The sequence below is a fragment of the Malaya genurostris genome, chromosome 2, assembly GCF_030247185.1.
Source record: "Malaya genurostris strain Urasoe2022 chromosome 2, Malgen_1.1, whole genome shotgun sequence".
Taxonomy (NCBI): Eukaryota; Metazoa; Arthropoda; class Insecta; order Diptera; family Culicidae; genus Malaya; species Malaya genurostris.
In genome coordinates, this window is record NC_080571.1 from 46,851,029 (window position 1) to 46,878,112 (window position 27,084).

At 38.4% G+C, this 27,084-nt stretch overlaps 4 protein-coding genes across 6 annotated transcripts in view; 1 reads left to right on the top strand and 3 right to left on the bottom strand.

Moving 5' to 3' along the window:
- Nucleotides 1-3,980: 3,980 nt before the first annotated feature.
- Nucleotides 3,981-6,211, bottom strand: LOC131431684 (uncharacterized). The gene is made up of 3 exons (XM_058597542.1): nucleotides 6,023-6,211; nucleotides 5,237-5,970; nucleotides 3,981-5,177 (listed from the first exon to the last, which is right to left on the bottom strand). Exons 1-3 carry the CDS (start codon nucleotides 6,033-6,035, stop codon nucleotides 4,365-4,367), a joined length of 1,560 nt encoding a protein of 519 aa, XP_058453525.1. The 5' UTR covers nucleotides 6,036-6,211; the 3' UTR covers nucleotides 3,981-4,364.
- Nucleotides 6,212-13,861: 7,650 nt separating this feature from the next.
- Nucleotides 13,862-15,145, top strand: LOC131430698 (uncharacterized). The gene has a single exon (XM_058595856.1). The coding sequence runs from the start codon at nucleotides 14,002-14,004 to the stop codon at nucleotides 15,073-15,075; it is 1,074 nt and encodes a 357-aa protein (XP_058451839.1). The 5' UTR covers nucleotides 13,862-14,001; the 3' UTR covers nucleotides 15,076-15,145.
- On the bottom strand, nucleotides 15,091-17,307 carry LOC131430697 (vacuolar protein sorting-associated protein 33B). The gene is made up of 2 exons (XM_058595855.1): nucleotides 17,031-17,307; nucleotides 15,091-16,974 (listed from the first exon to the last, which is right to left on the bottom strand). The coding sequence occupies exons 1-2, from the start codon at nucleotides 17,186-17,188 to the stop codon at nucleotides 15,177-15,179; spliced, it is 1,956 nt and encodes a 651-aa protein (XP_058451838.1). The 5' UTR covers nucleotides 17,189-17,307; the 3' UTR covers nucleotides 15,091-15,176.
- Nucleotides 17,308-23,033: 5,726 nt separating this feature from the next.
- LOC131432751 (uncharacterized) overlaps nucleotides 23,034-27,084 on the bottom strand; it is a 74,199-nt gene continuing 70,148 nt past the window's right edge. For all 3 annotated transcript variants that reach the window (XM_058599248.1, XM_058599247.1, XM_058599246.1), the window contains one exon: nucleotides 23,034-24,816. In XM_058599248.1, coding sequence (XP_058455231.1) covers nucleotides 23,937-24,816 — 880 coding nt within the window. In that variant the 3' untranslated portion in view covers nucleotides 23,034-23,936. The remainder of the gene's footprint in view (nucleotides 24,817-27,084) is intronic.

Sequence of the window (27,084 nt, forward strand, 5' to 3'; positions counted from 1 at the left end):
AGAGATCATTGCATTCCTGAATTTTATTGGGATCCAATCTCCGGATCCAGAATTACAGAGCTATTTTGTAAAAATTCAAATTTCAAGAATGTTCTGTTAATAAGAAATGTCATGTAACTTTCACCTTTTGAGTTAAAGGATTTCTCTAGTTCATGGAACTCAATTCAGTTATACCGCTACCCGATTTGCGGTTCCGTATAGAGATCAAAAACTAGAAAAAGCAGTCATTACATTCCTTTGGTGAAATTCAACTTGTGAGACCAGCGCTCTATGCATTGAACCAGGTACACAATGACGATCAAAGGGTGTGGTCAATTTACATCCGGAACCGGCTTACGGTTCTGGTAGTATAGCGTGATGAATATCAAAAACCTTTTCTTAGGTTGTTCGCAACGTTGTTTTAGTATTTTAGATCTGCGACTAAACCCCGCATACGCATGACTGCCAGACGGCTGACTAAACGCTGTCAGCTTGCAAAATATGGCGGGCAGCCATTCTGGTGATCGACTGCCTCACCGCTGACAGACATACACCTCAAACGATACAACCGTATTCACCAGGATTTTTCAACATCGAAATCTTTGACATTTTCAGCGAAAGTGAAAAGATGAAAACGCTCGGCTAACAAAGATACAGGCGACTATGTTTTGCCAAATTGGATTTGACAGCCGTCACTGAATCAATTTTGGTAGCCGTCTGGTGGTCATGGCTACCCAGGTAGCCAAAAGGCCGTGCGGGACCATGTCAATCACAACCAGAGATGCCAGGTAAAAATTACAAATATCTGCAGACAGGGTTCCAAAAGTCTGTACATTTGAACAAAAGTCTGCGAAAAACTCGATTTTCAAAAGTCTGCACAACAAAAAATGTCTGCAGCACTATACCCGAAATCTGCAGATTTACAGACAAATCTGCAGATCTGGCATCTCTGATCACAACGCTGAGATCTAGTTTTATTTTTCGAGCACAAATTTGAAACAGATTTCAAACTGCTCGACGAATTTGTTTCAAATTAATGAAAATTTGAAACACGAATAGAGCACTGTTGTAAATTTCTCACGTGAGTAGCGAGATTCGATAGACGAAATGTCAAAGCGTCGAATGACATCAGAAATTGTCAATATATGCAGGAAATGTTCTGCACTGAATAATTCAGTATAATTTAAACGCACTGTAGTTCACTATCATCCAGAAATTTTCTCTAGAAGATCGTGACAAAACTTTATATCGTTTTCGAAATCATTTATTTTGTTTGTTTGTTTCTGATTTCAAACTTCACAGTGAGTTGACATAACACCAATACATTAACACACAAATGTAGAACAGATTTTAAATCTTTGCGTTGAGATCATCAAGTCGTCGTCATCAAGCTCGAGTTTTATTTTTGACAGTTTTAAATTATACGACAACCTGTCATTTTAGAACAGATATCCATCACAGCGTTGCGAATAACCTTAATTCACCTAGTAGAGTAATAATGCCTTTCTCTTGTCATTCAAACGGTCTCATCGAAACATTTTTGTTTTTCGTTAAAATTATTTCTGACATGAATTTGTCCTGATTTTTTAAGCAAATTCATTCAGATTAAGACAATTTGACGGACGGGTATAGCGTGATGGCATAAATCGAATAAACATAGATTTCTCACTGTACGGTGACACTAACAGCACCTCTAGTGACAAATGGGTGTACTTTTTCCATTAGCTACTGTGGTTGTGTTAAATGCGCAAGCAACTTTTTGCATGCAGTTTAGGAGCATTTACGCACCCATTCTCCACCAGACGGTGCTTTGGGTGTCACGGGTTGCTCAACTACATTACTATAACACTGGGAAATCTATGTTTATTTGATTTATGGTGATGGGTAAGTCGATGCCTTTCACGTAGCCCACTTGGGTTCGATTCCTAATCCCGCACATAGGGTCAGAAGGTTTTTCTTGTCCGAAGAGGTGAATGACCTCAAGGTTAAAGCCTCTATAATCGAAACAAAAAAAAAGACAATTTGAAAGGGATAAAAGAGTTTTACCTCCAAATTTATTTTATTGTTAATAAGGCATAAAATATTTATTTATACCCCCTAGGTCCACATACCCGTTTTGACTCATCAGTGCGTAGCAGTTTTTGTTTAACTGCTAGCTCGACCTGACGGCTCAACAAAAACCGCTAGGTAGACGTGAAGTTCATGCAATTTGCAGAACACTTTTTACTTTTACACCGAATTGTAATGTCTAAACTGACGTAGTCTCGGAATATTGGGTTTCTGTTGTCTTTTGTTGATGTTTTTCTAGTAGTTTCAGTGCAAGGTTTACCGTATTGAGCAGGTTGTTCACAGAAATGACATTCAATCAGCTGATTCTCGCCGGTTATCAGCGATTTACAAGGATGTCTTCCGCCCTGTCACAAAAATAATGGAAGATGCAATTGCATTATGTAGCCGCATAGTCAACACTCGCACGCCATTTCGAATACTGGGAAAAAATCCGTCACACTTCTTTATAATCTCTATACTGCGACATATTTTCTATAATCTAATGTTAATTGATCTGCGAATGAATAAATGAGTCATAATGAAATTTGGAGAATTTACTTGTTCGTGTACACAAGTGTCCCGGGTTGGCGGTTCAATGCATAGGGCACTGGGCTAACAAACTAGTATGTTCGAGCCCCAACCTGGGGATTCGTAATGTCAGTAGGATCGTAGCACCAGCCACGCAATGATTCTGTACACTCTGAATCGGCTGCGAAGTCTGTTGAAACAGAAGGTCAAATTCTACTACAGGAATGTAATACCAAGGCTTTGCTTTGTACACAAGAAGTCTGTCAGCTTTTTTCGGAAAAAATTTTCGTGACTTTACAAACGAAACCTTAAGCCCGCAATAAATTGATAAATCATTAATATTGACGAGGATTCTATTCAGACGGCAATCGCTCGCTTTTACCTCCTCTGGCCCCGACGGCTTACCGAAGGTTATGTTGAAAGAATGCTCGACTGGTATAATCGCTCCCGTTTGTCTTCTATTTCGGATGTCACTTTCCAAAGAAGTGTTTTCCAGCTTGTGGAAATCTTGTTTTATGTTTCCAGTGTATAAAAAAGGTGACAAAAAAGATTACCTTTGCATCACATTGCTTAGTGCAATTCCTGAACATGGCTTTATACCTAAGTGTTCCACAACCACCAACCTATTGTCATTCATGTCCAGCGTTACTGGTGGTATGTCAAAATGTTTACAATCAGACGCTATTTACACTGATCAGTGTAAATAGCGTCTGATAGCAGTGAAAATCAGCGATCACGTTTCCAATGAGTTTATCACTTTTTCCGGAATTCCACAGGGTAGCCATCTCGGGCCTCTTAATATTTTTACTGTACTTCAAAGACATCAACTTTTCTCTAGAGGGTCCTCGTCTATCGTTTGCTGATGACGTTAAGATCTACTATAACATTCGAAGCCCAGAAGATGCAGGTTTTCTATAACGACAGTTGTTGAGCTTCGTTGAGTGGTGCAAAGTTAACCGTATGAAATTGAGTCCTTACAAATGTTCGACCATTACGCTGTCGGAGAAAAAAGAGACATTTCATATCGAATACTTTCTGAAAGGATCCCCGATAGTCAGGACGACGTGTGTTAAAGACCTTGGTGTCTTCCTCGATGAGCAACTGACATTCAAGCAACACGTCAGTTGTATTGTTACTAAAGCTTCTCGCAACTTTGTTATGAGAATGGCTAAACATTTTACAGATTTATACTGTTTAAAATTTCTGGACTGCTCACTTGTTCGTTCAACCCTGGAGTACTGTTCTGTCGTTTGGAATCCTCACTACATAAACGGTCTTCATAGAATCGAATCGATACAACGCAGATTTATTCGCTTCGCTCTTCGGCGCTTACCGTTGAACAATCCTAACCAACAATGCTATTATTGTCTTGCAGAGATCATTCAATCGCGTATCACTAGGATTTGACTTAAATCACACAGTAGAATACATGAATAAATTCAAAATTATCATTAGGACCATATTGTGTCTGTTGATTATACCTAAATAAATAAATAAATTTTAACACAAGGTTTGCTTTGCACACAGCTCTGACTGAGAACCGACAAGAAGGTTTCACGTTGTAGGTCACAAAAACAATATTATCAGAATAGGGAATGAGGATAAGCTCTCTGAAATTATGAAAAAATCCTTCTAAATAGTGTATAACACAAAATTTGTATTGATTGTGCTTAAGTTTATAGGAGATCGAGATTCATCTTCTTTTGCATTATCATATTAAACATATATTAAAACTAATTCACAATACTATTTGGCTTATTTCGGGAAGTGACTAGAAAATGAGAATGGAATCCAGATTCAGCGAAAACTTAATCATCGCCAATTTCTACTATCTCAATGATATCATTTTTTCCGATGTTGGCCGACTGATTTTGAGTGATCCTGAATCTGCGATAGATGTCGAACAGAACTCGTTCAGCTCTGCTGGGAAACGTTGGCGCAACAGAAGAATAATTCTTGCTAAACTTATCAGTCAATTTTTTACCCAGCATACCCTGAAAATGACTATACTTCAATCTAATTGTGCTTTCCGTAACCGGATCAACCACCGTTACAGATGGTGGTATAGACGGCTGTGGTTGGAAGTCGCTTTCCACTACGACCTGGCTTGTATCACTTTTCTCTGGAACAACAACCGAAGACATATCTTCGTCTTCATCAACATCATCGTCGTCGTCGTCTTCACTGACATCTTCAAAGAATTCTTTTAGCTCCATATCGTCTTCTTCTAAATCCTCCGGAAACACCGGACGGAGTTGTGCGACTGGTATATCCGTACGTAGCTTCCACGGAAATATTTCGCTATCTTGAAAATCTTTGGTAATGCTCATGCGGTTGATGAATTTCTGATTAACAAGTTGCATTACTCGAGCACATTCCTCGATAGGCAGACAGCCACCATGCACTCCACACCATCGCTGTACCTCATCTGTCCATCCAGTTGCCAGATCACGGAATAGACTGACGGTGGGCTTCATAACCTGGCATGTCAATCCTAGGATTATAATATCAAGATTTTTGCATGCTGTTGTCAATTCCAAAGTCAGATCAATCTGCGATTCGTCAATGTACACAATAACTGGTTTTACAATGTTGTTTTGCTCGATGAATTTATGTAGAACCTAGAAATTATGATGCCATTGTTTAGTTGGTGATAATTGAATTGTGATGTCACACTTACCCGTTTGAAGTAAGCAATAAGTATTTTTGGTGTTACAGTCCCGTGCTGTTGAGGAACTATCGCACAATTCTTTGGAGCAGATTTTATTATTTTCTCCGGTATTTCTCCTTTGAAGGGATATACTATTAACGGTTGCAGAACGTTCCCGGACGCGGTGATCGTGTAAAGCATATTGGTTTCAGTGAGTGAAGTTTTAATGTTTTCCGAAACGTCCATCCGCTCCTTGAATTTGAACTCATCACAGAGAAAAATTCGATTTGGATCGTTTAATATGTCGTTATGATTTCCCTCAGTGAGATAACGATCAATATGCGAGAACCAATCGGGGACTACTCCAATATACTTGCGATCCTTTACCCTATCCGCTGACACCCAACGCTTCAGGAATTTCTCAAAATACGGTCCGTCCTCGAATGGATGCAGCCGGGATTCACGGCTCTGTCGGATGAGCTGTTCGGCAGCTGCCTCGACGTTGCGTTTTTTTATCGTAAATCCTCGCTGACAGCAATCAGTCATCCATTGCAACAGAAAATCTTCCTCCTCCGGGCGCATTGGACACATCTTTTTGGTGCCCGTAGAGTTCTTCAAATAGCATGCCAAAGTGGTACGAGGAATGTTGAAAGCTTTCGCCGCTTGTCGTATCGAGAACTCTTCACGGACCACCATAGAGATTGCATTGTTTATGTCCTGGTTTGTGTAACCGTAGTATTTCTTTGGTCGTCTGGGTTTGGGAGCTACGCAAATAGAATGTGAATTTCGATTTGTTACGAGCAGGTATTTACTTACTTTTTTTACTCATAACTGACCGCTCTGCTGCATGAGAAAATTATTTCAGTACATACTCCGCGGAACACTAATAAAAGCACAATTGACGAGCCATAAAACAGCAATATTGTTAAACTTTCAGCTTCAATTTTCTCTAAAATTGCAAAATTTTGTGATCGACGGATTACAAAGCTGATTTGATGTCAAAAATTCTTGTCTGCACGCTTAGAAACTGTAACTCAAAAACGAGTAATATCCATAAAAAGTTAAGCAATCCTGACCGAAGCTGCTGATAGAGTGGGAGCGAGAAGCTGAGCTGTGCTGGTGTCTGACATTAGCAAATCTAGAGCGGGAATGATATTAGCTAGGACAGGACCTGACAATTGTTAATCCATTTTTAGGACCAATTTCGGACCAGCTCGTGATTGGTTGAAATTGACATAAGCAAGTACAAGTTCATTATTTTTACGTTTCGTCTTTGACTCATCAGTGCAGAGCAGTTCAAATTGAACTGCTTTGTGCTAAACTCGGCAGTTCAATTTGAACCGCTAAGTTTAGCACAAAGTGTTTTCGACTATTTCTGGCCGATGCAGGTATGGTCATTTAGGGGTTAGCCAAATTTTGTGCTAGGGCACATAACCGTTTTCATTATTTTTTACGTTTCGTCTTTGACTCATCAGTGCAGAGCAGTTCAAATTGAACTGCTTTGTGCTAAACTCGGCAGTTCAATTTGAACCGCTAAGCAGACATTGCACTTTGTTGCAAAACAAAAAGTGTTCTGTAAGTAGCAGAAACTTTACGTCTGCTTAGCGGTTCAAATTGAACTGCCGAGTTTAGCACAAAGCAGTTCAATTTGAACTGCTCTGCACTGATGAGTCAAAGACGAAACGTAAAAAATAATGAAAACGGTTATGTGCCCTAGCACAAAATTTGGCTAACCCCTAAATGACCATACCTGCATCGGCCAGAAATAGTCGAAAACACGTTTTCGTTCGGCACGTCAGAAAAGACATTGCACTTTGTTGCAAAACAAAAAGTGTTCTGTAAGTAGCAGAAACTTTACGTCTGCTTAGCGGTTCAAATTGAACTGCCGAGTTTAGCACAAAGCAGTTCAATTTGAACTGCTCTGCACTGATGAGTCAAAGACGAAACGTAAAAATAATGAAAACGGTTATGTGCCCTAGCACAAAATTTGGCTAACCCCTAAATGAACTACAAGTTGTTGAAATCAAGATTACTGCAGGGTGGTAGAAGAAGTGTTGTCAGTATCGTCGGTAACAATGTAGCTTGATATTGGATATTTTATTTTTCGGGTCATCTTTTCAAAATTATTAATTTCAATAGGATTTAAGGTCAATTTGTTTTTAAACCCTGTTAATGCGGAAAGTATACGAGTACATTTAACAATCACTGGATGATACAAGGAGAAAGCCTGAAATCACGAAGTGTGATATGGACGAGAATATTGATTATGTTGGTTGAGAATAGCACCGAATCTTTGGATATATCTGTATGTTATTATTTTTCTCAAATAGAATATGTTGAATAAAGTTGATAAAGCTGCAAAAATTAATTACCCAAAATTGAGTGTTTTAGAAATAAATTTATTAAGCTGTTTCAACAAAACGTTTTCTTCAAAACAAACATCCGATCAAAATGAATCCAGAGCTATATTTGTTGCAGAGTAAAAACACAACTGGTTAGATGGATTGACTAATGAATAATAAAAATTTTATTTGAATCAATAACCTACGTTGCTAGGCGTTGCTAACGCTACACAATACATTCGTTGGTTAGATATTGAATGACTACTTCGATTACAACACTCCTCCCTAAGCAACGAATCCAATTAACTTTATATTTTCTTTTAACTTCTGATTAGCCAGAGCCTTTGTGAACCCATCTGCAGGTTGCTGTTTTGTGTTCACGTATCCCAGCTCGACTACTCCCTGATCTAGAACATCTCGGACGAAGTGATACTTGATATCTAGATGCTTTGTCCGTGGATTATAACCTTGGTTCTGCGCGATACAGATTGCTGATTGATTATCACATCGAATGGGAATCTTTTGCACTCCGAAAATCTGTGACTGGAACTGATGCCACCAAAGTGCTTCCTGTACTGTTCGGGACAGAGCGATGTATTCTGCTTCGCACGAAGACAATGCAACTGTTGGTTGCCTTTTGACGTTCCATGATACAGCTCCTCCCATGAACGTGAAAACGTATCCTGTAGTGGATTTTCTAGAGTCCGGTTGGGTTGTTGGTTCTTTTTGCAGCTTTACGTATTGTAATATCTTGGCTTTCACCGCGTCCGATGTCAACGCAGTGCCCGATGCCTCGAGTCCCATTATCATGGGTTCATAATGTTCAGGAAGTCCCATTAGTAACAACGCAGCTAGCCATGAGTCGTCGACCTTGAAACCGATTCCCGCAAGTTTGTGTGCTGTAGACATCAGTTCATCAACGTACGCTTCTACGCTCCATTCCGAAGTTTTTCCCAGGTACATTCCGAAGTTTTTCCCAGGCTTCTTTGGCGTCTTTTGCGTCCTGGACGAGACTGTAATTAGTCGTCTCCAGACTCAAACAGATGGTGGCCATCGCTCGCAAACTCGTTTCTTCGTCGATTTCTTGACCTTCAGTCACCGACACAGCGTTCCAGGATCCCTCACGAATGAGCGTCATCTTCATGGCGAACGCCCACGTGGCGTAATTTTCTCGTCCCTTGAGCTTCTCAAGGAGCGGTAAAGCGACTCCGCTGAAACGACCGTTTCCTGCTACTGGTACTCCAGCACCGGCTGCATTGCCATTTCCTCCTCCGTTGTACATCGTAAAATGATTATTCTTGGATTAATCTTCTTTCTTCTAGTACTGGGTCCATAACCTGTTGCAGAGTAAAAACATACAACTGGTTAGATGGATTGACTAATGAATAATGAAAATTTTATTTGAATCAATAACCTACGTTGCTAGGCGTTGCTAACGCTACACAATACATTCGTTGGTTAGATATTGAATGACTACTTCGATTACAACAATATTTTTGACCGATATAACATTTGTCTATGTGTTTTCAAATGATAAATAATTGCATGTTATAAGGGGAGAAAGTTTTCAGAATGAATAATTATCTCTACTGGCAACAGTGATCGCGAGGCATTTATTATTCACAGCAGGGAGCAACCGGAATAAGAAGAGAAATATTTTTCTGGAGAAAGAAGCCAGTTGTCTGGTCCTGTCCTAGGATATTAGCAGCAAATCAAAGGAGCATTGTCAGAGTACAAACGAGAAATCTGCTCAGCTTTCACTCTGACAGGGTCCCTTTTATTTGCTGCTAATATCATTCCCGCTCTAGATTTGCTAATGTCAGTAACCAGCTCGGCGAAGCTTCTCGCGCCCACTCTGCCTACGGCCCGAGAGTTAATACTTAGGTTGTTCGCAACGCTGTTTTATTAGGTATGGGTTGATTTATTTTAGATCTGCGACTAAACCATGTCAATCACAGCGCTGAGATCTAGTTCTATTTTTCGAGCACAAATTTGAAACAGATTTCAAACTGCTCGACGAATTTGTTTCAAAAATTTGAAACACGAATGAACACAGTTTTAAATTTCTCACGTTAGTGTGGGTAGGGAGATTCGACAGGCGAAATGTCAAAGCGTCGAATGACATATCAGAAATTGTCAATATAAGCAGGAATTGTTCTGCACTGAATAATACAGTATAACTTAAAAGCACTGTAGTTCACTCTCATCCAGAAATTTTCTCTAAAAGTTCGTAACAAAACTTTATATCATTTTGGAAATCATTTATCTTGTTCGTTTGTTTCTGATTTAAAACTTCACAGGGAATTGCCATAACACCAACACATTAACAGACAAATGTAGAACAGATTTTAAATCTTCGCGTTGAGATCATCAAGCTCGAGTTTTATTTTTGACAGTTTTAAATTATACGACAACCTGTCATTTTAGATTTTTTTTTAGATATCCATCACAGCGTTGCGAATAGCTTTAAGGTTACAATCTTTGGAAAACAGCAATTCAGCTGTTTTTTGAAGGGTGAATCTAACATTGACAGCAAATGGAGAAAAACATCGATGAAAGTTTCGACTCTGGTTTCAATTCCTATTTAGGAATTATCGTATATTATAAGATCAATTTTTGATAAATCGTTGGTTTATCTTTAAAAGGTATGCAATTTTGTAGACTTTTTCCCTATACCAACTGAATAAACCAACATGAAAAGTTTCACCCTTTTTCGATTTGTTTTACTTTGTTTTTTTCGTCTCATTTACTATTTCAAGTAGTAAAAAGTTCGGAAACCATTTAAAGTAACTAAAATAAATGTCGTTTCTTGATTACTTTCTTAGCAATTGAAGTATCGCCCTATTTGTTGGAATGGAACACGGAGGGCGAAACTTATGTAAACAAATGGAATGATAGTTTCTCACTTTATAGTTCTTTGTATTACCAAAATTGAGATTTCTGTAGAATCGGATTATTTTGTCAAAATTGTAGGATTTTGAAGCATTTATTCACCCTTCTCTGTAAAACAGCTGACGTCATTAATTCTCAGGTATCAATCAGACACTTATTCCTCATAAATGACAAAGATACAGTGAAATAAATGTACAAATTATTAAGAGTTTTATACTGATCTCTCCAATAGTAAACGTTCTAACGTTAAACTTCAATTTAGAGTAAGAGTTAAGCTGCAGACAGAGTGGAGGCCGAAAGCTGAGTCGAGCTTGGCGCTGATTACAGCTAATCAAAGAAACCCTGTCAGAATGAAACTGAGCAGATTTCTCATTTGTACTCTGACAGGGTTCCATTTGATTTGCTGCTAGTATTATTCCCGCTTTTGATCTACTAATTATTATGTTTCTCTACACCATGAACTCAAACATAAAATATATCCAACTCACCTCACGATCTCTCATAGTCTATAATTTTTACAATTAACGCAAACAAATTAAGAAACACTTGTTATCTGATGAGTCGTCCATACTCGAATGCCCACCGCTTTTATTTCTTTTAATATACTACAACCAGATGCGTTACATCAAGTCATGACGTTGAACGAAAGGCGTACACAACAGCACTTTCCCCTAAAGAACAAAATTTAGCCTAAAATTACATAACAAATATTTACATATCTAACTAAACATAATTTTATACAATGACAAGCTGTTTTGGTTCAGGCCTTTCAGACCAATGCATCAGTAAACTATTTCAGAACTTACTATTCAGTAAAAAAAACGTTTTCGAACATTTTTCACTTTTATCTAATGATAAAATTGGTACGTTGAGTTCTTTTCACCTTCGATTCCGACAGTTCCGCCGGCCATCTTATCTTTTCGCCATTGCTTACTTGGTATTGTTTCGGGAGTTCCCTAAATTCTTCGTTTTCGCGCATAGGTACTCTTTTCGTTATATCCACATCCCGTTGCTTTATTCCCCATTCGAATTCGATGAATTGTTTTAAGTTGCATTTGCATCCTTTTCCCATTGGAATTCGTAGAATCGCATACACCCGCCTTTGCAGTTTGACTTCCCGTTGGAATTCGTTGAATCACATAAGCACGCCGATAGATCTATTTCCAATTAGAATCCGTCAATACACATTAACTTGCCATTTAGCTCAACCAATTCAGAAACGAAAGAAAATAAGAAAAAATAATTAATTCAGGATATAAGAACATAATTTCAATTGAAATACGAAACGCATTCTGTTGAATGCGTAAAAAATATGGTAGGGTTTTTGTACCAACAAAATTTGCTCCTTTGTCTTATTAACAATGCTACGATTCCGGAATGTAAAATGGTTTCCCACTCAACAAAAATACTTTTCCTTTTATTTCGGTTCTTTCACATCCCGGATAAATAAAATCAGAAGAAAATATTGAAACAGCTCCTTCGCGTTTTGTGACCAAGCCCTACACTAATGCCACCGTTAGAGATGAAATTATAGTAGCATTTTATTTTCAACTATATAGCCTTTGCCAAGATTCTAATACTCATCAAATCGTAAATGCCGACAAATGGCGTCATTTACTAAACAGTTCACTCTTCCTCGTCGCCAGTTATTATGTTTCTCTACACCGTGAACTCAAACATAAAATATATCCAATTCACCTCACGGTCTCTCATAATCTATAATTTTTACAATTAACGCAAACAAACACTTGTTATCTGATGAGTCGTCCATACTCGAATGCCCACCGCTTTTATTTCTTTTAATATACTACAACCAGATGCGTTACATCAAGTCATGAAGTTGAACGAAAGGCGTACACAACACTAATGTCAGTCACCTTTGCTTCTCGCGCTCTCTCTGTCTACAGCCTTAAGGGCACTCCGCATTCGGCCGAGCCAACCGATCCGAGCTCTCCGGCGTTGACTTCGGCTATGGCTGAGCTACCAGCGTGCGCATGTATAGGTACGCCGGACCCGACACGATTGATGCGGTGCGAAAAGCTCGGTGAGAAATATCGTTGCCAAAGATATGAATTTTATGTCGGGTCCGGCGTACCTATACATGCGCACGCCGGCAGCTCAGTCATAACCGAAGAGCGAAAAAAAGATCGGCGATGGAAATGTCGGCCGAATGCGGTTTGACCTTTACACATCATCGTTGATAGTAACTACTCAATTTGAGACATTCCCATGTATCATTTGAAATTGAGTATCTTGTACTCAACACTCTAGGTGAAGACAAACACTAGAAAAGGTCCTACGTTCAAATGACTTGTTTGCGTTGTTTTTATCCTCTCCTGTCTTTAAACGGAAAGCTACAAATCGCTTAATTAAAGAATGTTTAAATTGTGAATTTGGTTTTCAAAGGAAGTCTCAGGCATAGGAGATAGTAATAAATTGTTGTCAACTTTTTCCACTTCAACGTATTTATCGCCATATAACACACGATAGAATATTAGTAACACCATCTGACTTTATTTTATTCATTTGGAAAATATAACTTAAACAAAATCTAGTTATTATATTTCATTTTGACAGTTTGACTTACGCCACAAATTCTCATTCCGGCCACAAATTCAATTCCGCAAAATCGAACCCATTGTTGACGTATTACCGAATCTTTTGGAAACCAGAAAAAAGTCAAGTTTGGATAAAAATGCTTAGTGCGACAACATTTCATTCTCCTCGTAAAGTAAACACACTTTTGAACTAACACCAATTTAACAGACCTTTTTTGGTTACATTTTGATTCACTAAATAGAAAAATGGCTTGATACTGATTTTAATTACAAAGTCTGCCACTATAAATATTTATTACAGATGAGGTTGAAAAAAACAGTGTAACATTCTCTGAAAATTTTCATTTTTATTTGTGAGCCAAAATCATACATTTTATTAAACCAGTTTTCTGGTTTGCTTATACTTAGCATCATTGCTCGTGTACCCAGCAAAAGTTTTCTCTTTTCACAATGTGCGGGTAGCAACATCAAAACCAACCAATCCGAAACTGGTGCATTCTGACGTAATATTGGAATATAAGCAGTCGCTCCAGATATCAGGTCTTGTCTTAGGCCGAAGGCAGAGTGGTCGCGAGAAGCTGTGCCGAGCTGGTGACTGACATTAGCAAACCTAGTGCGGGAATGATATTAGCAGCAAATCAAAGGGACCCTGTCAGAGTGAAAGCTGAGCAGATTTCTCGCTTGTACTCTGTCAGGGCTCCTTTGATTTGCTGCTAAAGTCAGTTACCCATTCGAAACAGCTTCTCGCGTCCACTCTGCCTTCGGCCTTAGGTGTAGATTATCTACCATGTATTTTTTTTCAGTGCGCTCAGTACCTAAATTAGGGTAAAATTTTATTTTACTCTGAGCAGTAATGAATGGGCGTGCCATAACCATCGGCTGTCAAAAAAACTGCAGTGGTTGTATATTAGTAACCAACACGCCTTAAGTGTTTTTTTTCCTTTAATTAAAAAATATACATCCTTTAAATTGTCGGTATTTGATAGAATCCATAACGAAGTGAATGTTACGTTCAATTATAAAAATCGCGTACCAGAGACAAAAATTTTTGGTACGATGCTACGCACGACGAGTCCGGAACCCGGGAGTGGATCGTCGGATGGCCCTGCTGAACAATGAACATGTACAGACGAGCGTTGAAGACTTGGATCAATTGGATGACGCTGATTTTAGCCAGGTTCACAAGTCCCACAGGCAGTACGAGCAGGATACCCAACAATACAGGGAACGGCTGCAGTCGTGGATCGTGGGAAACAAATACTTTAAAACAAAACAGCTCAATTTTTTAACCTGGTCAGAGAAGGAACAGATTCGCTATCTGCATAATTTCGATTCGGAAGAGTGGAGTGTAGACAAACTGGTTGGAAGCTTTCCCGCGGATCGATACACTATTGTGAAAATCCTTAAAGCTAAATGGACCCCACGGGATACTAATCGAATTGAGCGACACGACGAAGCTGTCCGGGAAAACTGGGAAATGTTCAAATCTGGTAGAATTAAGAACATTGACGATGGATTTGCGGCACATCTGAATCAATTTGTTCATCGAAACTTTCAGGAAGTTCAGAAACCTTTGTTTGAAACGACACGTTTGTATGACATTCAGTCCCTTCTGACAGACGGGGAATTTTGTCAAATAATTACCAGTTGCAAAAAATACGCCGAACCAAAGCAAATCAGCGATAGCGAGCAGGATCTAAAATCAACTCCAAGCATACCTTTCAAAGCTCCCCGAAAAGACACGTTTTTGATTGGAGAAGTGTCTGATCGAGACCCGAAGACACTCGGCGAAATGAAGGAAGAATTTGGTAAGCCCAGTGAAATAAAAGGTCAATCTATGCTCGATGAGATATCGGACAATGTTCGCTTCTGGAAAGTGAAACGATACGAATCGGAACTGATTTCGGTTGACGCAGATCAGTCGCCGGAATCCAAACCAGACATACGCGAGTTCATAAAAATACCGAAAAAGTTGTACAAGCAGGGAGCAACGTATCAGTTGGACGATTGTTTCTACGACGATGACGGTGAGTTCCTATACAGAGTGCCTGGAATGACGGGAAAAGTAAATCGTTGACCAAATGTAGGCAGCAGAAGATTTGTGTGATTTTAATGGTTTTTAGGATAATACAATGGTTACTCATGATTGAAAATTCGAGTTTTCTTTTCGCAATATCATCAGCATCCAACAACACTGTCAATAATATCACAACCGGATCGAATCGAGTCCGAGGCCAGTACTATTTTCCCTCCAGTTAAACTTTCCACAAGACGACAGGCCGCAATTTCGGCGTAGGTAATACCTCCAAGAACGAAAACAAATATCGGTTTTCCCTTGAGCGGTAGAATTTGATTCACGTCGCCCTTCGCACTGGTAATCGATAGCTCGCGGAATGTTTTGGGCCCAAATTTTTGCCCAGATAATCGAAGCCGTTCGAGATGTCCGAAACGATTGTTCAGGTCTTCGAAACTGGACGCTGTCGCGATCATATGGCACAGCTGGGCTATCAGTGGAATATAATTTCCATTAAACACATAACTAGGGCACTGCTTGGAACTACCGACACTGGTCGGACTGGTTGGGCTACTGGGAGAAACTACCGAATCTGAGCTTTGACTTACGTCGCTTGGTAGTAACTTTAACTTGTTGGCCTCGATTTGAAATGGAGTTTTGAGAATTGGTATAGAGATTTGCGGTAGCTTTTTTATTTTGGTTAAATTCGTCGTATCAGGAAATAGCTTTGCCTGGTACAAGCTATTGAATACAGTCAGAATTTGATAACCAAAAGCATTCAGATAAGCCGTCATAAATTTAGTCATATCTTCATTTGTTAGACCGATCGTGATATGATACAAACAGATTAATCTTAACGTGTTATACTTGTGAGCATCCGCTGCTAATTGTTCCTCAATATAGGCCAGAATTTGCTTCCGATTGGTGTTTGTCAGAATACTTTCTTCAATGAGCTGCAATTTTTCAAAATTAGCTCCGATTTCTTCAACGATTGTCTCGCAAAGCAGTAGATGTTTGAACAGTTCTTTTTTCTGTGCCGCCACTTTCGGTAGTTTGTTGGTAACATAATCTTTCATTTCGGAAAGCTTCATTTCTCTCGAGTACATTTTTCCCTCCAGTCCTAGAGTTTTGGCTTGGCTGCTCAGCAGACCAATCACCTCGGAAAAATGTCGATAACGGTTTTCCTGATAAATCAAATCTTGCGATCCGTTCATTCTCAAATGAGTTATTTCCTGCTTAGTCGTTTTCTCATCCAGGTTCTGCAAAATGGTTAATTTTCCATTTCTAATTTTGTTGCCAGCCGAATCAATAGTCAGCGAACCAGAATTAAATTTGTGTATCTCTAGTAGCAAACCAGAGTAAACTACCGGTGTTAGCAAACAGGACGGATAATCTCTGTCTCGATCGATGATCAGCATTGCACTGAAATCGGGAGTTGGTTTTGCTTCTTCGCTTTTGCTTTTTCTACCAGCTTGAATCTGTTGCATCATTTGAATCACCTTTTCGGCATTGTTACCCAAGGTGAAAACCAGATTCGGTTTACCCATCACCATATCGAAAATCCTTAAACTTTGTGCAATGGACCCAAGCGTTGAACAGTCCTGTCGAACGAATACATCAGCAAAGACGTTCGGCAGCTCCAAACTCAGTAGCCCCTGATCGAGCGCTATGAAGTCCCACTGGAAGCTGTATAAATCTACCAGCCCGTGGAGACCTTCTTCTTCGAGAAGCTGTTCGAAGCTAGTCAGTACCAAAGGAAAAACGATGACGTGGTACTGTTTGCTACCCTTGTCCGCTTCGGCAATCATCAGGCTGCTCGACATTTGACTCTGGTAGCTACTGATCTGATCGAGCGCACTTTTGAATGTTAGAAGGTTGCAACCGATCAGATAGACGAACTGTTTTCGTTTTGGTGGAGCATTTTTAGAATCAAATTTGTAGATTTTATCGATTCCTTTTTTCCTGCAACACGAAAGGTTTTAGTAAATATCATTCAACGGATAGAATAGAGGACCTACTTGAGCCATGATGCCCCTACAATATGTTCCAACGGCTTAATTAATGTCGGCTCGATTACCAAGTCTTTGTCCAGTGGTATTGAACAGAGAATGTGCTGCAGCTTTTCCTGGGCGATTTGTCGGAAACCGAGTAGTTTTTTGTCCAACACCGAATCCATCCGTGCTAAAGACAGCGAAATCTAACGATACACTTGGAATACTTGATTCGTAGCTCAGCTACAAAAAATCTAGAAAGTCTCAAAGTTTTGTTGAAATATCAAAATAATCCGGCTGTTGATTTTGTGCATGATAAATAAATATACACGTTGCTAGGAAACTACTTCATATTAAAAACTACGACACTATGCACGAAACCGTAAAATAATCTAATTTTGAGTATTTTTTTTACATCGACGTAAACATTTCAAATGGGCCTAAAAGCAATTTTTGAATTATCTATATTTTCTATTTCTATTATATCTGCGTTATTTTACAAGTATTCGGTACATATCTGTGTCGTGGGATTTTTCGGACGTTCGGTTTTAAGTTAAGCAAGTTTTTACTTTATGTAGATAAAACACTGAACGTTCTTTATTCTATGGCGGTCTGGACGAGAATGTTTTACACGTTTCGAAGGGGAACGACTAGGGTAACAGAGGTATTTTGGCCCACCTAACAAACTTTATCGATTTTATCGATGTTAAGTAACCCATGTTGCATCAATTTGAAGCTAATCTCATTCAATTATCTATTGCGGAAGGGTTTTTCAAAGATATTACAACATTTGGTGGATATTTCTACAAAGTGGGCCAAAATAAAATCAATCTTAAAGTGGGCCAAAATACCTCTGTTACCCTACTTCACGCAGAAAAAAACATTATCAAAAGAACTAAATTTAGGTTTCATAAAACGAGTTTTTTATTGAAATAGTGACAAAAAAAATCTGATTTGATATAGCAAATATTGCTGCTTGAAACTGCAAAACGTGATAATAATTTTTTCTCATTGAATTAATTTTGTTCAAACAATATTTTGATAAAAATAATAAATATGTTGCTTGTGCGTTTCTGTCAATTTCTTGACAAGCAATTTCACAGTATATTCAATTTAAAAAATTAGTTTTCAATGAACGAACTTGAGATAATGTTAAAATTTTAGCGCATTAAATTCACAAATTTTCTAGTTGAACTCTTTTGATAGTTGAACTCATACATTTTTGTTAGTTTTTAAGAATAAAATAATTTCTTTCAAACAAATTGACTAGGCAGTTTTGGTACTTTTGTCACAGACTAACAGACAGGACACTCAAATTAGATTCTTCAATCATTTTAACGGTCATTTCGAATATTCCTTCAGTTGGGACAGTACTCACATGTGTCATGATGGCGCCACGTTACCCTATCAAAAACATCCTGTCTGTCATCTAGACTGTGTTTATTTTTTTCATTTACCAACAGAGTTGCTATTCATACAGAATTACCTGTAATGTATTGATTTGTATACGTCCATGCGAATTTCATGCAGGATACAGATTTAATACATATTGCCAAAACTATATACATAATTGTGCCTACTTCTCATCCTCCAACGCAATACAAAATTGAACCCGTTTTGTTACAATATTTACTTGCTTCTGGTCTGCCGCCACTTAATTTCGGGTGAAAACTACCAACACAATAAAAAATAGTCTAGATGAACAACGTTGAGTCAAATAAATGGTTACCTCCCAACATCACGAAAAAGTTAAATATATTATCAACGTAATCCAATAATTTATTGTGACGATTCATTTTCAAATATTTTGATGAAATCAGGCATCCCTGCAAGCAGCTGATCGGTGTTGACAAACGAGGGGAAACCAACTAGTAAAAAAAACTTTTACATAACACAAGGGGTGTACAAATAGTAAATAGTTCGCGCAGTACAATATAGGTGGAACTAGTGCATCACGAAAAATTATTTTTATAAGAATTTACTCATACTGTCATGTTTGTTAGTCTGTGTTTCCATTTTTTTTTTCAAATTCTTTGTCGGTTTGGATTAAATTTTTAATTAAATTTAATACAGTTGGCTTTTTTGTCGCGAGACGATCGAATTATTCACATTACCACAATCAAGCCCTGGTGTTTTATGTTAAATAGCATCCAACGGTTCGGTGCTCCATCAGTCCGGTCAAGATGGAATTCCTGCATGAAATATGTTTTTGTAAAGAAAATGTGTTACGTAATGCTATGCAATTTTCAAATATATCATCAATACATACGCTTAAATTATTCAAAACCTCTCTAGGAAATTAATGAAGCAGATACAGTTTTACTTGTAAAACGTGTACAAATTTAATAAACAATAATAAATAAAACTAATACGGTTCATTTAAACAACAAGCTTAGTTGTAACATTACAAAAATAAGATCATAGATAAATTAAACCAGTTTTTTCCTAATATAACGGTAAAGTATGATTGGGTAAACAATTACATTACCGATAACATCAACACAACGCACAGTAGGAAAAATCTATGAAAACACGCAAAAAATTCTGTAACTCATGAACTTATTGAGATAGGTCAACAAACTATAGCGTTTCTTATGTAAAAATGTCCAATGAATTCAATGGAATGGTTTACAATGGTAACACGAATCACAGTTTTGGGGTTTCCTATAACATTCGCTATGTAACTTGAAAAGAAGTCGAGTGCGGTATTCTGGAATAGCCTACTTTCATGTAAAAAAGTCTGGAGAATCGACACTGGCCGCACGAAATGTTTTGGCGACTATTTTATCCATTTTATGATATCTTATTGTAAATCATCCTTAAATCTCGGTAAAACTCATTGGAAGTTTACTAAATCTAGCTTATCTTATGAAAAAAAGACTGGCCGCACGAAACGTTCTGGTGACTATTTTACCGAGATAAAATAGTCACCAGAACGTTTCGTGCGGCCAGTGTAGGTTCTTCCATTCGGTTCCACAGACTTTTTTCTATAAGATAAGCTAAATTTAGTAAACTTCCAATAAGTTTTACCGAGATTTAAGGGCGATTTAAAATAAGATATAATGAAAAAGAGGAATTGGGGTAAAATAGTCACCAGAACGTTTCGTTCGGCCAGTCTACATTCTTCCAATCGGTTCTCCAGACATTTTTACATAAAATCAAACTATTTCAGTAGACCGCACTCGATTTCTTTTCAAGTTATAGAACAAATACTACAGAAAACCCTAAAACTGCTGGGCATTTGGAGTAAAACGAGCAGAATGGCGATTCGTGCGGCCATTAAAAACCATTCCATTGAATTTCTTGGATTATTTTTACATAAGAAACACTCTTGTTTGTTGCCTTTTTCCATGGTTCCCGATTTCTTAGCGGGTTTTCTGGTTTTTTTTCCCCATTGTGCAACGTTGGATGACATGTGATAAATAGTTAGTTTATTTCAACAATAAAATCCACCGGGACAAGTTTTTTTTTCATTTTGTTCGATCAATATTTTGATTCAAATCAAACAGAGAATATTGTTGATGTTGAAGGGTGAAATTAGTTCAAAACAATCATATTCTAGCTAGAAACCATCATAAATCAAATTTGAAAATTTACCAACAGCTTTACTATTTTGAACATGCTCCATTTCTCTACGTGTAACAGCATGTAAGGTAGGATTCAATGGGATTGTAAGACTTTTCGTTTGAAAATCGGTCTATCGGTCAATCGAGCGCAATTTTTCAACTTTATCCCTAACCGGAAGTCAGAACCGGTTGAAATTCAATAGCAGGATATGGGACTATTGAATTTTTTATCGTGACGTCACGAATGAACAAAAATTCATCCTTGACAGTTCAGCGGTACTCTTTACAAACAAGCTTAAACAAAAATCGAAGAACACATTTCAAACAATCATCTTTACACTTTGCAAATAGTCACTTTTATTTATTAAATCTTAAAAACAAACCGTATCAAATTGTGAGCAAATGTTTTAATACTTTATTTAGGCGATATGGACCGTAAATGCTCTCATTCAATTTGTCAACAGAAAAACAAAAAAATCTCTGTTTACAAACAGTACTGCTGAACTGTCAAAATGTATTCATCCGATTGAGGTTAGCAGTGACGGTAAAAAATTTAATAGGGCATTTCATTTGAATCTCGGTGTCTGAGAAAGTCGAGTGCGCGTTTTTAACGTAGGACTACGTCTTTCTTTACTATGCTCATCTGGGTGCATTTTCAAAATTTCACAAGACGGAAGTGTAACGAAATTACTCTAGATTTGATTTCTCAATAACTTTTTCCCTGTTTGAATATTTTCTCTAATTCCTTCACGAAACGAATGGAAGAAGGTGAAACATTGTTTACTTACATTACAAAAGCATTGTTTAAATAGTGAAAAAATAAGTCCAAACACGAAACATAAAAATCAACCAATAAATAGACTGATGCGCGTTTGCTAGCTTTAGTCTATGATAATCCATGAACAGAGACACGAGTGCGCAGGCTATCATCCACGTCAAGACAATAAAACTACATCCGGCATTATTCAACTGGTTCTTCAGTCAATGACGAATATGAGGCTCCGCTCCTCAAGCCTGAGCACAGAAAAAAACAACTAGTTCTTCTGTACGCATATCTGCTGTTAGAAGTTCGCAGTGTGAGTTTCGCTTCAAACAAGAGCGATTGCTTCATCCAACTGCTGGTCATTTGCATTGGAGAAAAAGGAAACGAAAAGTGGGCAACGATGGGAAATATTACACAAAATCAGCTGTTCTAATGGCTTTAACTGTTATATAAAGAACAATTAAGATTACTTTCTTTTCAAGTCGAAGGTAAAAATCATCGGTTTAGTGCAAATCTGGAATAATTTGATTAGCTTTGTGCAGTTTTGCAGAGCGAAATTCGCACCAAACGAGTGCAAATGAAGCCATCATTCGAGAAAAAAAAACTCCCAACAGCGTTCAACATCGTAAAAAATGCCACCTTCTGAAAGCCCTAAATGAATCCCGCGATTACATCACTCAGCTGCTAGTCGTTTGCGTGCGAGTATCAGAGAAAATACATTTAATCGGTTCGAAAAATGAAAAATGATAATCCGAAATGAAGTAATCAACCTCAAAATTCTATATGTTGTTATTTTTGTAGCCGTTTAGCAAGTGACAGATTTACTTTGTGCGCCGTTCGCCAAATGAGAGGCAACCGATTTGTTCGGAATTTTGCTCGTGGAAATAATTTTAAACTGTGTTGAAAGTTAGAGAAATGGTAACCTTCATTTCTTTTCAGAATCTAAAGCATTTTTCAAAGAACTAATGAGATTTTACTTGAAATGGTTGATTTATTAGTAGAATAATGTACCAAAATCATCCCGATTCTGTATTTCGTTCAAATCGGATTGTTTCGATCGAATACGAAATTTTTCATTCTGTAGCTCGATCGAGTTCGAGTTTTCCATACAAAATCATCACTCTATTGAATTACAGAATTCAAATTTTGACAGTCGGAAGATGTAATCCGATTCGATCGAAAAACAGAACAGGGGTGAATAAATGTACATTTTCGAAGTTATCTGCCTAGAGTGACTATAATCAGAGTGACGACAGCTGTTCGTTTGGGATGACAGCTACCAGTTCCAAACGAGGAATCGACCTGTCAATTCAATGTAAAGCTAATTGAATGTTTTGAATTGTTGCCAACATTACGGATGAGAATTCGTCACTCTGGTTATAGGCACTCTAATCTGCCCCTTATCGACAGCAGTCTCAAGTCAATCTCGACGTTATGTCTCTAACCTACAAGTTTTTTTTTTCTTTTTTTTGTGCACATTTTATCCCGTTGCTCCTGAACCGAAATCTCGATCCGAATAGAAATTCAACAGCATGTTAAGAGACCAAGGGACCTTTGCGAAATTTTGCGACCTTGACGAAGAGACCCCCCCCCCCCCCCCCTCCACGTATACCTGTATTTATTACCGAGAAAATAAGATTTTTTCCAATTTACATTCACATGGATAGTCGGATATGTTCTCACAATAACCAGGGTACCCTCTACTGTTTATGTACAGCAATATATTAGAGTAGTATGTGAATGTGACAATAATTATACGCCTTATAAATTCTCATGCAGCATACATTTTTATAAACAACATATGTAGACCAATCTAAGCTGTTGCAACGGACATCGATTTTTTCATACGAACATTGTTTTCTAACCTTCTTCTTTACACGATGAGCAAGGACACAATCTCCACAATCGTTTCGAACTACGATGTTCAAATTGTAGCTATCCATTATGATGAGAGATGTTGGTAGGGGTCAAACAAGTGGCATTAAGTGTAATAGTAATATAATTAAAAATATATCCCGTGCGTTGAACGTTCCATAAAGTAGCTAGAAGACCAGGTTTGGTAGGTTGTGATAGGACAACATTAGAACAGACATTTTTGTTAAACAAATAAATTTGTCCATGGTTTCGCTATAGGGCCCTGACGGGTACATAATTGCACAATGAGTTCATAATAACTAAAACAGAAGGAAACATTAACAAATAATTATTAACAGATGGTGATTTTCTACGACCTAAGAAAAAAATCAAAAAGATACCAGTACGTCTCAATACTAAAAGTGTAATGTTAGAATTCATTTCTTGCTCTGTTTTGCTCTTTTGCCCCAACTTTTTGACAACTCGGAACAAAAGAGCAAAGCATCGTAGCGGTGCTGAATTATTTAAATTATTCCGCATGTTAGTTATATGGATATACTTAAAAGAACGAAATGCCATCAATTTGCAATTGATTGCAGAGCTTTAAAATCTAGAGAAACTTAATGGTCTCTTTTTTTCCTATAACTCTCTTACGGGTTACAAATAATTCCTAATAAATTTTATATTTACACATGAAATAACAGCCCTGCGAAAGTTTTTTCTTATGAATGCAAATGGTTGGATTTTGTTTTAAAGGAGCAGCTTTCTTTTATTATTCTGTTGTTGAATCTGTTGCGAAGCATTCAATTTTCGTCCAACCTCTTCTACGCTTGTTTCCGATGAAATCGTTCGCGCCCCTGCTGCTGTCACCAGCAACTCAATGTTTTGCCCGTCTTTAATAGCCAAACCAGGAGAACTAGCGAATGTGTCGATATTGTAGTTGTTTTTATTGGATATCGAATCCAGCAGTTCACGATCGACGATTATCTCACTGTGTTCCATTTTTATATTGTATTCCGAATTTAGTTGATTCATTTGTTGCTCGAAAGCGTCTTGTATTTTCTGCACTTTTTGATTGAACTCTTCGGTTTCCTGTTTGATGCGTATTTTGCTGCTTCCGTTCCAAATGTCGTCGTCCACGTCGTACTCCACCAGCGAGTGAGTTTTTGCCCTCTTTGCCTTCGGTTCCCCCTCGGAAGAATAGTCATGCTCGCTGGCAATCAGTGAATTCACGTTGAACGCCATGATGTCATCGAAGTTCATCTCCTCGTCAACCAGTGCGTCACCCAGCTGTTCCTTGGTGTCGAACAGAAGCGAGCGCCGATTTTGGGCCTGTGTTTGTACCTGCGTCTTATCGGCAGCGGCTTCCTGCAGCAACTCGGCCATCTCGAGCGAATCCTGTATGTTCTGCTGCTGGTGGGAACCACCGAGATTGAGGTTCGGTACCGCCACCAGGGCCATGCTGAGCAGCAACACCATCAGACAGGTGGCCGGCTGGGTGGTCTTGCCGGTACCCTTGGTTAGCAGCGACTGGATCTTCTTCATCTGGCTCATGAGATCGTGGTTCTGGCTTTGCAGAATCTTGATACGCTTCAGCAGCGTCTGGTTCTCCTCGGTGCACTGTTTGACCCTGCGAAGGTGGAAGAAACGGTTTGTTTGTTAGAATTCTAAAGTTGTTTTTATCGTCGATGGTTTATTAAATTGAAATTTATGTTTTATTTATTGTATTTTTCTATCCAAATTGAGAGTCTGAGGTAAATATAGGAACGGGTTCCACTGGGCAGGACAAATTCACCGTATTCTCTCGAGTTGCCACCCTGTGATTTCTATTTGGTACCAAACCTAGAGAAGTCACTCACTGGAAATAGACTGGAAACGAATAAAGAGGTCATCACCGCACGGGGAACCTATTTTACAGACTTTGGGAAAACTTATTATTTGGACGGGCAGGTTAAAAAAAGTTCAAGCTTGATCGCTGGACAAATGAATCACGCTAAATGGAAATTATGCAGAAAACAAATCTTCACTTTTCCAAAACAATTGTAATTACTTTTGTAGGCAAAGTATTTATTGAGTGGCTCGCATAGCTGCGGAATATATCATGTGAACACCACACCTAAAAATGTTGGTAAAGGCTGAGTAATACGTAATACAGACCCTATTGAGGTCATTAGCCTCTTCCCAGTAACTCCTATCCCTACGTCTCAATGAAACCTGGCTGGGCTGCGAGCAACTTTAGAGAAGATCAGGTAACCAACCGCGGTGAGACGATTAGAAAGTTCAGCGCCCACCGACTGACAAACGAAAACGACCTACAACTCATCGTTACCCCTGGAGTTCACCACGGACGGCACTTCTTCGACATTATCGACATCAGAACCTATTGTGGCGCTAACGTCGACTCTGACCACAATCTGGTGTTGGTAAAACTGCGCCCTAAACTCCGTCATAAGCAATGTACGGTTCAACCTAGAGCGACTGAAGCAATCGGATGTCGGCTCAGAATACTCGCAGACTCAAGGTAGCATTGCCAGACGAGAGCGAGCTCGATGTTGCTTCCCTAGAAGACTGTTGGAGTACAGTAAATGCAACCATAGATTTTTCGGAAGAAAAAAGCTACCAAGAAGAAGAGTGCGAGGAAATAGAACTGCTTTACCGCTCTCAAGAAACACGGAAGTTCTACAAGATCCCGCAACGACCCTGTGCCGTGAGTCGAAATGTACAGGGATAAGGAGGGGAGCCTCTTTACGGACGGACGTAAGGTTATTGAAAGGTGAAAGCAGCACTTCGATGAGCTCCTGAACGTAGGCATGGGGGTTCAAAGATAACGGAGGAAACGACTACGTCAATGCAGCAGAAGACGGAAATGATCCACAGCTCCCACACTGAGGGATCTTAAGGATGCCATGCAAAAGCTCAAAGCCTTGGCATTACATACATTCCTTTTGTTGAATTTGGCCTCTCTGTTCCATCAGACTTTGCAGCCGAGTCTTAAGCGTACAGAATCATTGCATGGCTAGTACTACGATCCTAGTGACACTATCCTGACTTCCAGGTCGGGGCTCGAACATATGAAAACTGCAGGGTTGTTACGTTAGCGAAGCATTACACCACTATTTTAATGAAGGTGATATTTTGTGCAGAACTTGAAAACTCACTTAAATATAATTTGAAAATCTGCATAAATTTTTCATATAAACACAATAAATAAATCTGCATACAACACGTCACTTTGAGAAACCCCATGAAACCGATTTCATTTTTATTCTCCATCTTTTTCGATGTCCTTAGTTAATTAATATTCTCTGATGTACGGAACATGTTACAGTAAAAATAAAAATGCTTACAAATGCGATTTTGAAAGAATTTCAGCGAAGACATTTTTTTGCTTCAATATTTTCTTGCTCGGCAAGCATTTTCTTTTTTGTAAGAAGAATTATAAGGTAGACCACATCAGGATGATCTGATTTACTCTTTTTAATTTCAATTTCAATTATAATAGCGCCTTCTCCTGTTGTCAGATTTCACTCTGAATGTCCACTGGAGCTAGTTTCTGTCAAATTGTTCTCCAGCAGGCATAAAATCTCCTCATCTTTTGTATAAATAGATTAAAATCATTCAAATGATACATTTCCTTAGATAAAGTGCTTCTATAGTAGCTAAAACTTATGAGACAGTAACATAAGAAAAAATTTCTTGATAACATTACGTGATAAATGAAAGCCGAAAGAATTGAGCATTTGTTAAATATGCGGCACATGCTAGCAATGGGCTTGTTATATCCATAATAAGTCCTAATATAGGGAATCCGAAGAAAAAATTAGGATCGAAGATTACGACGTTGAATTTCAAATTGTAACAATTGCAATTGCTCGGAGCAATCGATCTGCGACTGAAG